This window comes from Coregonus clupeaformis, chromosome 18 (genome assembly GCF_020615455.1).
Source record: "Coregonus clupeaformis isolate EN_2021a chromosome 18, ASM2061545v1, whole genome shotgun sequence".
In the NCBI taxonomy this organism is placed as follows: Eukaryota; Metazoa; Chordata; class Actinopteri; order Salmoniformes; family Salmonidae; genus Coregonus; species Coregonus clupeaformis.
In genome coordinates, this window is record NC_059209.1 from 18885937 (window position 1) to 18901674 (window position 15738).

General features: G+C 42.2%; 1 protein-coding gene and 1 long non-coding RNA gene across 2 annotated transcripts; both read right to left on the bottom strand.

The window, feature by feature from the left end:
- Positions 1-3474: 3474 nt before the first annotated feature.
- LOC121551955 lies at positions 3475-5920 on the bottom strand. Its single transcript, XR_005997122.1, has 4 exons — positions 4985-5920; positions 4614-4715; positions 3826-3920; positions 3475-3677 (listed from the first exon to the last, which is right to left on the bottom strand). It is a non-coding gene; the product is annotated as an uncharacterized LOC121551955 (long non-coding RNA).
- Positions 5921-8220: 2300 nt separating this feature from the next.
- Positions 8221-15387, bottom strand: LOC121551121 (immediate early response 3-interacting protein 1). Its single transcript, XM_041863670.1, has 3 exons — positions 15215-15387; positions 14949-15050; positions 8221-8853 (listed from the first exon to the last, which is right to left on the bottom strand). The coding sequence occupies exons 1-3, from the start codon at positions 15303-15305 to the stop codon at positions 8798-8800; spliced, it is 249 nt and encodes an 82-aa protein (XP_041719604.1). The 5' UTR covers positions 15306-15387; the 3' UTR covers positions 8221-8797.
- Positions 15388-15738: the final 351 nt, after the last annotated feature.

Below are 15738 nucleotides of genomic sequence, written 5' to 3' on the forward strand. Positions count from 1 at the left end.
CGATTAGGCTTGGCTCGTAATCGGCGTTCCAATTCATCCCAAAGGTTTTGGATGGGGTTGAGGTCAGGGCTCTGTGCAGGCCAGTCAAGTTCTTCCACACCGATCTCGACAAACCATTTCTGAATGGACCTCACTTTCTGCACGGGGGCATTGTCATGCTGAAACAGGAAAGGCCTTCCACAAACTGTTGCCATAAAGTTGGAAGCACAGAATCGTCTAGAATGTAATTGTATGCTGTAGCGTTAAGATTTCCCTTCACTGGAACTAAGGAGCCTGAACCATGAAACAGCCCCAGACCATTATTCCTCCTCCAAATCAAATCAAATGTTATTGGTCACATACACGTGTTTAGCAGATGTTATTGTGGGTGTAGCGAAATGCTTGTGCTTCTAGCTCCGACAGTGCAGTAATATCTAACAAGTAATATCAAACAATTTCACAACACATACCCAATACACACAAATCTAAGTAAGGAATGAATTAAGAATATATACATATATGGACGAGCGATGTCAGAGAGGCATGGACTAAGATACAGTAGAATAGTATAGAATACAGTATATACATATGAGATGAGTAATGCAAGATATGTAAACATTATTAAAGTGGCTAGTGTTCCATTTATTAAAGTGGCCAGTGATTTCTAGTCTATGTCTATAGGCAGCAGCCTCTAATGTGCTAGTGATGGCTGTTTAATAGTCTGATGGCCTTGCGATAGAAGCTGTTTTTCAGTCTCTTGGCCCCAGCTTTGATGCACCTGTACTGACCTCGCCTTCTGGATGATAGTGGGGTGAACAGGCAGAGGCTCGGGTGGTTGATGTCCTTGATGATCTTTTTGGCCTTCCTGTGACATCAGGTGCTGTAGGTGTCCTGGAGGGCGGGTAGTTTGCCCCCGGTAATGCGTTGTGCAGACCGCATCACCCTCTGGAGAGCCTTGCGGTTGCGGGCAATGCAGTTGCCGTACCAGGTGGTGATACAGCCCGACAGAATGCTCTCAATTGTGCATCTATTAAAGTTTGTGAGGGTTTTAGGTGCCAAGACAAATTTCTTTAGCCTCCTGAGGTTGAAGAGGCTCTGTTGCGCCTTCTTCACCACACTGTCTGTGTGGGTAGTCCATTTCAGTTTGTCAGTGATGTGTACGCCAAGAAACTTGAAGCTTTCCACCTTCTCCACTGCGGTCCCGTCGATGTAGATAGGGGGGTGCACCCTCTGCTGTTTCCTGAAGTCCACGATCATCTCCTTTGTTTTGTTGACATTGAGTGAGAGGTTATTTTCCTGGCACCACACTCCCAGAGCCCTCACCTCCTCCCTGTAGGCTGTCTCGTCATTGTTGGTAATCAAGCCTACTACTGTTGTGTCGTCTGCAAACTTGATGATTAAGCTGGAGGCGTGCTTGGCCACGCAGTCATGGGTGAACAGGGAGTACAGGAGTGGGCAGAGCACACACCCTTGTGGGGCCCCAGTGTTGAGGATCAGTGAAGTGGAGGTGTTGTTTCCTACCTTCACCACCTGGGGCGGCCTGTCAGGAAGTCCAGGACCCAGTTGCACAGGGCGGGGTTCAGACCCAGGGTCTCAAGCTTAATGATGAGCTTGGAGGGTACTATGGTGTTGAATGCTGAGCTATAGTCAATGAACAGCATTCTTACATAGGTATTCCTCTTGTCCAGATGGGATAGGGCAGTGTGCAGAGTGATGGCGATTGCATTGTCTGTGGATCTATTGGGGCGGTAAGCAAATTGAAGTGGGTCTAGGGTGGCAGGTAAGGTAGAGGTGATATGATCCTTGATGAGTCTCTCAAAGCACTTCATGATGACAGAGGTGAGCGCTACGGGGCAATAGTCGTTTAGTTCAGTTACCTTTGCTTTCTTGGGTACAGGAACAATGGTGGCCATCTTGAAGCATGTGGGGACAGCAGACTGGGATAGGGAGAGATTGAATATGTCCGTAAACACACCAGCCAGCTGGTCTGCACATGCTCTGAGGACGCAGCTAGGGATGCCGTCTGGGCCGGCAGCCTTGCGAGGGTTAACACGTTTAAATGTTTTACTCACGTAAGCCACGGAGAAGGAGAGCCCACAGTCCTTGGTAGCGGGCTGCGTTGGTGGCACTGTGTTATCCTCAAAGTGGGCAAAGAAGGTGTTTAGCTTGTCTGGAAGCAAGACGATGGTCTCGGCAACGTGGCTGGTTTTCCTTTTGTAGTCTGTGATTGTCTGTAGACCCTGCCACATACGTCTTGTGTCTGAGCCGTTGAATTGCGACTCCACTTTGTCTCTATACTGACGTTTTGCTTGTTTAATTGCCTTGCGGAGTGAGTAACTACACTGTTTGTATTCTGACATATTCCTAGTCACCTTGCCATGGTTAAATGCAGTGGTTTGCGTTTTCAGTTTTGCGCAAATGCTGCCATCTACATTTACATTTAACATTTAAGTCATTTAGCAGACGCTCTTATCCAGAGCGACTTACAGTTAGTGCATACATCACTTTTTTTCATTTTTTATTTTTTTTTCATACCCCCCGTGGGAATCGAACCCACAACCCTGGCGTTGCAAACGCCATGCTCTACAAACTGAGCTACATCCCCTGCCGGCCATTCCCTCCCCTACCCTAGACGACGCTGGGCCAATTGAGCGCCGCCCCATGGGTCTCCCGGTCGCGGCCGGCTACGGCAGAGCCTGGATTCGAACCAGGATCTCTAGTGGCACAGCTAGCACTGCGATGCAGTGCCTTAGACCACTGCGCCACTCGGGATACCATCTATCCACGGTTTCTAGTTTGGGTAGGTTTTAATAGTCACAGTGGGTACGACATCTCCTATACACTTCCTGATATACTCAGTTACCGTATCGGTGTATTCGTCTAAATTATTTTCGCAAGCTACCCGGAACATATCCCAGTCCGCGTGATCAAAGCAATCCTGAAGCGTGGATTCCGATTGGTCAGACCAGCGTTGACTAGTCCTTAGCACGGGTACATCCTGTTTGAGTTTCTGCCTATAGGAAGGGAGAAGCAAAATGGAGTCGTGGTCAGATTTGCCGAAAGGAGGGCGGGGGAGGGTCTTGTAAGCATTGCGGAAGTTTGAATAACAGTGGTCCAGTGTTTTAGCAGCGCGAGTACTACAGTTGATATGTTGATAGAACTTCGGCAGCCTAGTCCTCAAATTTGCTTTGTTAAAATCCTCAGCTACAATAAATGCAGCCTCAGGATATGTGGTTTCCAGTTTGCATAAAGTCCAGTGAAGTTCTTTGAGGGCCGTCGTGGTAGCGGCTTGATGGGGGATATAAACGGCAATGGCTATAACGGAGGAAAATTATCTTGGGAGATAATGCGGTCGGCATTTGATTGTGAGGTATTCTAGGTCGGGTGAACAAAAGGACGGTGCCACGTTGAAAGCCACTGAGCTCTTCAGTAAGGCCATTCTACTGCCAATGTTTGTCTATGGAGATTGCATGGCTGTGTGCTAGATATTATACACCTTTCAGCAATGGGTGTGGCTGAAATAATTGAATCCACTGATTTGAAGGGGTATCACGGTCATACAGTGTATGACCATGACAAGCAGCCGCAGACAGAGGGTCTCTGGGTAACACAGAGTGATATCCCTGAACTCATTGTCTGGGTAGTCCCAGCCATATCCAGCAGCACTACAGAACCTCCTCAGTAGATCCTTGTTGAACCTATACGAGAAAGAACATCAGCACATTGAAGATAATTGTTCCAAACATGAACGAATAAACAACCATTTTAGTTGGCAGCGTGCTGTTTGAAATTATATCAGCCCTAGAACAAATTTGACTGCTACATTGTCAAGAGAAATCAGTTTACCTGCAGTTGAAGATGGTGAAGGCAACTCTGCCTTTGACATCACCATCGCAGGAGTAAAAATGGCCCTGTCTTTTAAGAAGAGCTATGACAACAATCTGAGAAAAAGGTAGGCAAAACATAAAATCCTTTGACTGTCAAACACGACATTAGCTTTGAGTAGTTTATAAAAGCAATAAATGTTTGTATAAAGAAAATATATGGCACACGCTGGTAGCCCAGCAATGAAAAAACGTATCCGAATATTTCCCATTTTCAGGAAATCGATGAGAAGCTAGGTGCTTTTAGCGATGCGGGTGTATTTACATACACTAGCGTTGCTTTCAATTGTATGGAGGAATGCCGCGTTCAAAACAACTGGGAACTGGGAAATCTCAGACTTCCGACTATATTGGCCATATACCACAAACCCCCGAGGTACCTTATTGCTATTATAAAGTGGTTACCAACATAAATAGAACAGTAAACAAGTATTTCTGCATCATAGCCGTAGTATATTGTCTGAAATATCACGGCTTTCAGTCAATCAGCATCCAGGACCCAAACTACCCGGTTTAAATACTTTGCTTATAGTAACCAAACAACCCACTTATTGTGATCATTTGACAACATTTTTACAATAATCGAATGATGAGATTGAAAGGATTAAAATTGATGAAAGATTAATGTCTGCACTGCAGACAGGGCCAACTAATAAGAGAGTGATTAGCTGAGCACTGAGCACTGCAATGTAAATTCTGACAGTCAAACATAGAATTGAGGCAGTAATGTCCATCCTGAACAAAACATACCTGAAATATCCATTGACTTGACGTGTTAGGAGTTTCAGGAAATCGTCAAATCTCTGGTTGGCTGTGCCTTTCAGGAACTGATATTTCAGTCGGAGGAAGAATCTACAACATACAGTAATATGGTATTCTAAGACCATGATGGAACACAAAACAATACTTCAAAGAAAAGGACTGACAATGATCAGCATGTTAGTGTTAAATCATTTGTTTATATAACAAAACTGGTATGACAACAGAAGTTCCTAACAGAGGAATAATTCCTTATATTTTGGGTTTTGCTGGGGTGGACAGGTACAGTATAAGATCCTGACTGGACATGTATACTGGTTTGTTATACTGGCCATGGAACAGACAATAATGTATTTTAATACCTCTCTAAGAGATTGTTGGTGTTTCTATTCTCATGGCACAAGGAAGCCAGTACTTCCTCAGGTAGGCCTGGACAAAAGGATACGGAAGTACTTCCTCCAGTGTTGTTGAAGTGTCTTCAAAGTCTTTATCCTGTAAAGTGTATTGACAGAAAAACATAATGGTACTTCCAGTATGTGATGCAGTCATCCAGGTGGTCCATTCCTGTAATGCCTGATTATTTTGTTGTAATCCACCGGTTTACAGCCTGAAAAAAGATAACGTTATCATTCAGTGTATACTTTTATTTTCCTAACCTAAAAGTGAACATGATTAATGGCAAAAGCTTTCTTTTAAAAACATTCTCATAATAATAATTACCTGCTAGACGTGATACCAGCACAGAAAGACGTCGGCATTTAGGAACACTTATTTTGTAGCCCCCACTTCCTTCATGTCCTTGTCCACCTAAAGATCACTCATATTGCACACATACACACTGTCTACAGATTTTCTAGGCACTGTAGTTAGCCTACATGTACTGTAGAGCTACAGTCATTAATCTTAATGCAATACAAATACCTGGTCTCAAATTCTTGTGCAGCATTCCTGATCTTCCTCAAGCAGAATGCTACATTTTCCTGGGTCTCTTGGCTCATTATGAAAGTTGCCACAGGAAAGCCTTACCCACCCTCATCCCTGACAACTAGTGCGTAGATGGCATAGCCATATGCAGTGTGGCCTGAAAAAGAAATGCAGGTCTAAGCAAGTTAACCCAGAAAGTAGTGGCTCTGCACCACATCCGTAACACATTGTGCCACTGCCACACAGGCTTTGATTTTCGTCCGACTCTCTATGTGCACATCTTGAAAACGTCTCTTCGCTGATGTTCCTGGGTTAGTAGAGAGCATTATGAGGTATGAAACAATGTAGGTACAAAACATTAGGAACTGGTCTTTCCATGACATAGACTGACCAGGTGAATCCAGGTGAAAGCTATGATCCCATATTGATGTCACTTGTTAAATCCACTTCAATCAGTGTAGATGAAGGGGAGGAGACAGGTTAAATAAGGATTTTTAAGCCTTGAGGCAATTGAGACAAGGATTGTATATGTATGCCATTTAGAGGGTGAATGGGCAAGCAAAAGATTTAAGTGCCTTTGAACAGGGTATGGTAGTAGGTGCCAGGTGCACCGGTTTGTGTCAAGAACTGCAACGCTGCTGGGTTTTTCACGCTCAACAGTTTCCCTTGTGTATCAAGAATGGTCCACCACCCAAACGACATCCAGACAACTTGACACAACTGTCGGAAGCATTGGAGTCAACATGGGCCAGCGTCCCTGTGGAACGCTTTCGACACCTTGTAGAGTCCATGCCACGACACCTTGTAGAGTTCATGCCACGAGTTGTTCCTAATGTTTTGTACACTCAGTGTATAACAGGACACAAAGAATTCGAAAACAAATCCAATTTTGATAAACTCCCATATCTATTGGGTGAAATACCACAGTGTGCAATCACAGCAGCAACATTTGTGACCTGTTGCCACAAGAAAAGGGCAACCAGTGAAGAACAAACACCATTGTAAATTCAACCCATATTTATGTTGATTTATTTTCCCTTTTGTACTTTAACTATTTGCACATCGTTACACTGTATATAGACAAATGTCTTTATTCTTTTGAACTTTTGAGTCTAATGTTTACTGTTAATCTTTGTTGTTTATTTTACTTTTGTTTTATCTATTTCACTTGCTTTGGCAATGTAAACATATGTTTCCCATGCCAATAAAGCCCTTTGAATTGAATTGAGAGAAGAGAGAGAGAGGGAGATCTAGTCCATCAGCATGACTGTAGTTCTTGTATCTGAAAACCTGTTATTCTACTCGTAATCCTATCTAATTCATTAGCTAGTCTGCTCAGTTTACATATAGCATGGTATTTAGCTTGAGGTCTGTCAGTCAAACATGAATAAAAACATGTGCTTCCATCAAATTGACTTGTTGCAGTTAAAACCCACTGGGCACACATTGGTTGAATTAACGTTGTTTCCATGTAATTTCAATGACATTTTGTTGAACCAACGTGGAATGGACGTTGAATTGACGTCTGTGCCCAGTGGGAAGGATGTGCGTGATGACGTAGTGCACATAAAAAAAACTTTTGCGGTTAAATTCCCATGTACCGAGTTACAATGGGTTTCCAACTCTACTGATGGTTTTGTCACAAAAAAATGCATTATATAGCGAATGTGCCTACTCTGGTCTTGGCACGTGCTCTAGCCAACAGCTCGCAGATACAGTGCGGGTATAGCCTATATGATGAGATTATTATGGACAAAAGAGCAAGATTATTTTTATTTGTCAAATGGCAGCCAAGCATCGATCATCATATCACCAGAATAAGACCCTCGATATTTATTGGAAAGGAGCATCAAGCTCATAATTTATTTAATCTGTAGCATAATAAACGGCAGGCTTTCCCGAGTCGTAGTGGGAGGACCATACACCATATCATTGCGTGACTCCAAGTCTATATTGATAAAAGTCACCTTGTCCGAGAGAGATTTGCATGGTTATCAAAACGTCACGCCAGGGTAAGCCTACACGAAACACAGCCCTTATTTTAAGTGTTTCTAAAATCCCCTATGGGAAAATATATGATTGGAACCATTTCCCTGTTTGACCGTTAGGTTTTATGGGTATTATGACACCTCCACTGTGGGGCTCTATTCCCCCGTCGTCATGACCAACTGTCCTGCCTACCGACAGTTAAGTTTTTGTGCAACCAATACAATTGAAAGCAACAAGAGTGTATGTAATACACTCGTGTTGCTAAAAGCAACTAGAAGCAACCACTATATTTGGTCACTCTTGAGCTAAAGTTTGCAGCTAGTTCAAGAGTGCACTGATTGATGCCATGCCATTCATACACAGCATTGCTAAAAATATTGAGATTTAAAATAGGGAGGATTCATTTTGTTTACATGCAAACAATTAGCCATTTAACAAATATATATTTTGAGTCAGGTCTCTTCTGTCTCCTTACTGCACTTTTGACACAGCCATGATCAAAGAAAAGTTGTGTGTAAGTAGGGAGTGTGTTCTGGGACAAAAAAAGAATGCCATGTACGTCAGTACAAAAAAAGTATGAAAACGTATGCACTCACTACTGTAAGTCGCTCTGGATGAGTGTCTGCTAAAATAAAAATAATAAAAAGTAGCTAATGTCGTTGGGTTATGAACAAACTCAAAAGTGTTAGATTTTTTAAAATCTTTATTTTTTCAAGTAATTCATAGAAAGTTACTTAGAAAAAGTCATACATAATTAAATTGTCTGCATGGGACACAAAATGACATATCCCGACTAATGGTGTTTTATAGTAGGTCTGTTCAAATTACCTACACTTAACTTTTTATTCAGGAATATGTTAAAAGCAACAGAATATGCCATCAGAACTGTGATGAACCACAATTTCAAATAAGGAGAAAGAAAGTTGAATCATGAGATCAAAGTAAATGATCCTTTTACAATGTAGAAATCTTCCAACAGCAACCGTAGACCCTTTTGGACTGCTTTGTGCTATATCATTGACTAACAACTGAATGTAGTAAACCCAGATTGTTCTTGTATCGGAACTGTCCCTTAGCCTGACCTAGCCCAACAGGTTTGACAAACGAGGTAAGGAATAAAAATAATAAAGGAAATCAAATGTAAAACGGAATCTTTGAGATACATAAACGTGTGTGTACTCTTCTTCGAGGCGCATGTAGGGTCCCTCCTCCATCCCCCTGACCCCCTTAGTTCAGCATCCAAATTCAGTCCAGTCTTCTCTTCAGCCAAACAGCACCAACAACACAATGCAGACCGAATTGACAGCAATCAAGGGCACTGCAAGATGAGAGAGTAAAGATTATGAATAATCCCAAAGTCAGACCAGTCTCAGTACAGCCACGTCAACATCAAATTGTTAGAGGAAAACAAGAATAATCTATTTTAAAAAACAACAGTATTAATGCAGAATCATTGTTTTGTTGATATTTGAATATGGTATTGATTTTTATATGGATTTTATATGGATATCGCATTATATCTGTCCCATTTTGAAGGGTTTCCACTAGATGACACAGCCACAAAGTCAAAATTGTCTATATCGTAAAAATTAATGAAAACAAAAATGTGCTTTTGGTTTTAATTTAAGGTCAGGGGTTAGACATAATGTTAGCAGTGTGGTTAGGGTTAGGTTTAAAATCAGATTTTAAGAAGATAAATTGTAGAAATAGGAAGGGTTTATTACTTTGTGGATGGGTTAACTGGTGACAACCATTTTGAAGTAGTGAAGTTTCTTAGGTTCATTTTACATTTACATTTTAGTCATTTAGCAGACGCTCTTATCCAGAGCGACTTACAGTTAGTGCATACATTATTCTTTTTTATTTTCATACTGGCCCCCCGTGGGAATCAAACCCACAACCCTGGCGTTGCAAACGCCATGCTCTACCAACTGAGCTACCTCCCTGCCGGCCATTCCCTCCCCTACCCTGGACGACGCTGGGCCAATTGTGCGCCGCCCCATTGGTCTCCCGGTTGCGGCCGGCTACAGCAGAGCCTGGATTCGAACCAGGATCTCTAGTGGCACAGCTAGCACTGCGATGCAGTGCCTTAGACCACTGCGCCACTCGGGAGGTTCCCACTAGATAGCACAGCCACAAAGTCGAAATTGGCTATATTGTAAAACATGTATGAATACAAAACTGTGCTTTTATGTGTTTTAAGGTTAGGCATAAGGTTAGCAGTGTGGTTAAGGTTAGGTTTTAGAAATTGTAGAAATAGGTAGGGTTTATGACTTTGTGGCTGTGTTAACTAGTGACGACCATTTTATTTTTCTACTACTACTTTGTGTTGTCAAACAAATGGAAAGGGTGCACACTGCCACGTAGAGTGTGTTGTTTGAACAGGTATAAAGTAAAGGTTGTGATTGTTTGCTAACAAGTATAATTCATTACCTGATCCCATTTTCATACCTGATGGAATTATGTGATCCTTCCTTAACCAATAGATGGGTTAGGCTACATCGTCACGAAAATGATGCTCGGGCATCGATGGGGCAGAAGTCTGTGTATTGTTATGATTCTGGACGATCAGATAACTAGCAAAAATGAAAACAAGCTGCAATGTGGGGAATTGTAGGTGGCTCGTTTCAGCTCGTTGTATCTTGTTATTGATACCATGCAGGGGCGGTGTGTTCATTAGGGCGATATGGGCGACGCACTGCCAAACGGGAAAAGGAAGGGATTTTTTTTCTAATCAATTATATCACGGCAACAGTAGTTATCAGTGTTCTAATCTAGACGTCTGATCTGCCACTAAATGTCCAATCAGGCTAAAGTCGTGCTTCAAATGGCCCCGCCCCTTTTGGGGCGATTTCAGTCAGGTTGAAAATCGCCCCAGAAGTCTCTCATAGCCTGTCATGTAAAATCTTTTTTTTTCAAATATCAGAGCTTTCAATACAATCTCTATGGGTTTCTGAGGGCTTGCACTTACGCGCTTTCGTCATCACGTAACATAACCATGAACGTAACTAAGAAAAGAGCGGGTAGCAGCGTCAATCAATTCACGTACTACTATCAAGATGGCTAGCGTTCAGTGCAACTCGATTGTCTCTTTGAAAGAAGTTCACATCAAAGACCATTCAAAACGAGCTACTGGAGTGTATGCTAGCGGTCATGAGGGAACATATTGTGGAGGAGGTGAAGTCGGCGAACTTCGTAGCTATCCAAGCTGACGAGACCACGGACGTTTCTACACAGACACAGCTGGTGCTTGTGCTGAGGTACATAGATAGCAACCACAAAGTGCAGGAGCGCTTTTTGAGTTCCTTCCCATCTCGGAATCAACCTCAGTCTCAATCGCCAGTGTGCTTTTGGAGAGACTGAACGGTCTTTTTGCCGGACTGACGAGAAAGTCAAACTGTGGTGCACTGGCACTGTACCAGGTTCTCATGAGCTACAACCTCCAGGAGACGTTCTCTGAGACTGTGACTCTGTTGAACATCCTCATAACTACTCCCATGACAACAGCTGAAGCTGAGAGATGTTTCTCAACTTTGACACGAGTTAAGACATTCCTGCGAAATTCAATGGGCCAGGAACGTCTGAATGCACTGGCCATGCTTTCCATGGAGAGGGAACTAGTCCTCAGCATGCCTGATTTCAATGAGAAAGTCATTGACCGCTTTGCTGCATTGAAAGAGAGAAGAGAACAGTTTCAGTACAAGTAATGTAGCCTCTCTCTCTCTTTGTCCCTCCCTGTCTGTCTCTTTAACACACACACGCCCAAATCAGTTCACAGTTGATGTTGTTTAAAATAGTTATTTTTCATTAAAAAAAAAGTTAAAAAAAGTAAATAATCTGTTCATGTTCACAAATCTATACAATTGGCCAGAATATGGTTGTTCATATTTACAAATATATACAATTGGCCAGAATATGGTTATTCATTTTTACAAAGCCATACAGATAGCTGTGTTTACCTTTTCTATAAATTATTTTCAAATTCTGTTTTCAGGCAAAATGTCTATCACTGTTCATTTTCACAAATCTATACAAGAGGGCAGAATATGGAAGTCTATAAAAATGTCTTATTACCAATAACTTGCATCAATGTTTTCAGTAGCCTCTATCAAAAGCTCCTGCTTGCTTGTTGTGAATTATGCTCAGGTGCACATATTTCCAATTCAACCATGAGGCAAAAAATGTGGTAAAAGCTCTTGTTGATCCTGCAATCTGAACAAATACCAAGATGCTGTATTTTCAGCTGATATTTCATTTGTTTATGGAAATGCATATTGTTTATGCAGTGTTGAGGAATGTGAAAGAACACCCTTGATTATTTTTACTGTGATAACTTATTTTGCTTTTGTAAGCCAACACTTTTGAGATCAGTCAATAAATGCTTCTGGCATTGACTTATATGCTGCCCCTGTCTTCATGTTGTTGCTGGACATATCTTTTTTAAAATGTGTGTAGGTCACCTAAATCATCAGAAAAATTGCCCCCCCTGAGAATTTTTTCAGGAGCCGCCACTGATACCATGTCTAGTTTTGATGTGTTTTGACTTGTCATGCCTATGCTAATATGGCTAAAAGTCACTAGGTAGTTAACCAAAATTAACCAACAACTTTAAAGATGAACTTGAAAGACAAGTGCTCATAGTGCAGATGTATTTATGTTTTCAATAAAGATTAGGAGAGTAAATCTGCTTTACATCTTGTCAACAATCCTTTGATTCTATGCCAACTCCACCTTGCTTGACTGCATTGCTTGACTGCTGTGAGGGTGATAAGCACAATATCGTTAGCGAACTGCAGCGCCCTCAAACAATTCGTTCTCAAGTTCAAGTTTGTTGAGCATAACCTTTTCCGCAACCCGACCAAATTCACATAGAAATGTGAGTTATAAATCCGTCATTCTCATTGAAAGCAAGTCTAAGACGCGGTAGATATTTTCTCTACGTGGTCCTCTGTAGCTCAACTTGGTAGAGCACGGCGCTTGTAACACCAAGGTAGTGGGTTCGATCCCCGGGACCACCCATACACAAAAATGTATGCACGCATGACTGTAAGTCGCTTTGGATAAAAGCGTCTGCTAAATGGCATATTATTATTATTATTATTATTATTATTATTATTATTATTATTATTACTATATACGCTACTTCTATGCTTCCTGTCCTTAAGTTTCATTTTTGCGTCTTACTTTCGGTTTTGTACACCAGCTTCAAACGGGTTATTGAAAATATATTTCACAGCGGTTTAGATGGTACAATGATTCTCTACACTATTGCCTGTTTTGTCACAAACTGAAATTAGGCAAACTATTAGAATTTTTGCAACCAGGAAATGGCAGAGCGATTTCTGCATATTGCACCTTTGATTCAATCATTATTGCACCATGCGATCAATTATCAGTTTAAACATGTATTTTTCTTATCTATGCTGCCTTCAGCATGATCTATTTTCCTGCGCGCATATGACAGGTCAGAGCCTGTCTCTGGAGCCACTGGGCATGTATCAATCATGCTGTAGGACTTATTATGGCCAGCAGATCAAACGAACGACTAAAATGACAGGTCACTCAGAAAAACGAATCATGACTCTCGAGCCAGTAAAAAGAGTTGTTGAAAAAGCACAAATCATTCACCAACTGCACATCACTACAACCCATATGATGTCCCACCCAGTTGACGACTTCAAAAGGGTGAAAGTAATAAATTGCGCTGCGCAGGCTAAAACAGGCTTCTGGGCACTAAAGTCACAGATAGAACAAGGAGCCAGATGTTTCACCGGATGTATAAATCTGAAGCATCCGGGTGGAATTTCCACCCCCCACCACATATGGTGAGGAGAGGAAGCCCAGTGGTCGGCAGTGGGAGAGTATGGAGCGAGATGGAACTCGGTTGACATTCTGCTGATTTTTCGAAGAAAAGCCCAACCTCAATAAATGTTTCTGTTTCCAAAACTTCCAAAGTTTTGTAGACGTGACCATTTGACAAAGTTGTAAAAAATGGTGTTGTTTACAAAAAGTGCAAGGGCAAATTGAGTTATTTCACACATGTGCTTCACAAAGAAGGCGTTCCCTAAAATAAATATGCAAATACATGCTAGAATGCTCCAATAGGATCTTACTAGCTCGTGCTTGGCTCTGCCCACCTCCTTGCATTTTTCTGCCCACTATGCTTCATTGCTCCCATTGAAAACTACACTATATATACAAAAGTATGTGGACATCCCTTCAAATTAGTGGATTTGGCAATTTCAGCCACACCAATTGCTGACAGGTGTATAAAATCGAGCACACCGCCATGCAATCTCCATAGACAAACATTGGCAATAGAATGGCCTTACTCAAGAGCTCAGTGACTTTCAACGTGGCACCGTCATAGGATGCCACCTTTCCAACAAGTCAGTTCGTGAAATTTCTGCCCTGGTCAACTGTAAGTGCTGTTATTGTGAAGTGGAAACGTCTAGGAGTAACAACGGCTCAGCCGTGAAGTGGTAGGCCACACAAGCTCACAGAACAGTACCGCCGAGTGCTGAAGCGCATAGCTTGTAAAAAACAGTCTGTACTCCGTTGTAACACTCACTACAGAGCTCCACACTGCCACTGGAAGCAACGTCAGCACAAGAACTGTTAGTCGGGAGCTTCCTGAAATGGGTTTCCATTGCCGAGCAGCAGCACACAAGCCTAAGATCACCATGTGCAATGCCAAGCGTCGGCTGGAGTGGTGTAAAGCTCGGCGCCATTGGAAACGTGTTCTCTGGAGTGATTAATCATGCTTCACCATCTGGCAGTCCGATGGACGAATCTGGGTTTGGCGGATACCAGGAGAACGCTACCTGCCCCAATGCATAGTGCCAACTGTAAAGTTTGGTGGAGGAGGAATAATGGTCTGGGGCTGCTTTTCATGGTTCGGGCAAGGCCCCTTAGTTCCAGTAAAGGGAAATCTTAAGGCTACAGCATACAATTACATTCTATATGATTCTGTGCTTCCAACTTTGTGACAGGCCCTTTCCTGTTTCAGCATGACAATGCCCCCGTGCATAAAGCGAGGTCCATACAGAAATGGTTTGTTGAGATAGGTGTGGAACAACTTGACTGGCCTGCACAGAGCCCTGACCTCAACCCCATCGAACACCTTTGGGATGAATTGGAACGCCGACTGCGAGCCAGGCCTAATCGCCCAACATCTTGTGGCTGAAGGAAGAAAGTCTCTGCAGCAATGTTCCAACATCTAGTTTAAAGCCTTCCCAGAAGAGTGGAGGCTGTTATAGCAGCAAAGGGGGGACCAACTCCATATTAATGCCCATGATTTTGGAATTAGATGTTCGACGAGCAGGTGTCCACATACTTTTGGTCATGTAGTGTACCTTGGGTTAGTGATACATATCTTTGCTAAAGTCCTCTCTCTCTCTAGTTTGGTCATACCTCTCATCACTGTCCTCACAGAGCGGACAAGGTTCATGAGCTGCACTTTGATGCCTGGTTCATCACCAAATCCACCAACACTTTGGTCCACACCCCAGCCAACTAGAGGGAATAAAGAAATGCAATATTATATGGCCCTGGGCCATAAGAGGCAGATCATTCAATAAACCTAAAGCTTTTCCACGTATTACTGGTGTAGCTAGCTAGCTAACGTCAGCAAACCACTGTTGAAAGTAATACTAAACAAAATATGCACAGGCACTTACTTTTACTTAAAAATCTCTCTTCGTGCAATACGGCGACAGCATTAACACACAAAATCACCGCTTGAATAAGGGAATATAATGTAAACGCCATAGCTATCTGTAAAGTGTTAGCTAGCTAACGTTAGCAACGTAACGTATTTCTTGTGACGTTGCGTAAATGTAGCTATGGCAGCTTAAGAAGGACGAATTGAACGAGCAGTTCGAACGCGTGACTTCCTGAAAAGTGAGTGACACACAGTAAATGGCCAATGTAATACCAATAATGTATAATAATAATCCATACTCATGGCCAAAGGAGTAGCTATTGATTTGATGGTGTAAGTGCTTGAAAACGTTGTCCTAGAACTAATATTCCTGAGAGGCTAGGAATTTAAACGTAGACACATATCATTGGATGGCTATCTCCTTTAATAAGAACACCTCAATATCTCCTTCATTTGCACTGATTTACTACAACGTTAAAGTTTAATTTCTGTAGATGAGAAACGGTAAACATGAGGACGCCACTGTAGACTGAGATCAGT

What these genes read in the sequence shown, in the direction of transcription:
- LOC121551121 (XM_041863670.1), bottom strand. Translation starts at nt 15,305, where the DNA reads ATGGCGTTTACATTATATTCCCTTATTCAAGCGGTGATTTTGTGTGTT. An exon ending in AGAGAGATTTTTAAGTAAAA is followed by an intron (nt 15,051 to 15,214) that starts GTAAGTGCCTGT and finishes TATTCCCTCTAG; the next exon opens with TTGGCTGGGGTGTGGACCAA. An exon ending in TGTGAGGACAGTGATGAGAG is followed by an intron (nt 8,854 to 14,948) that starts GTATGACCAAAC and finishes CTCATCTTGCAG; the next exon opens with TGCCCTTGATTGCTGTCAAT.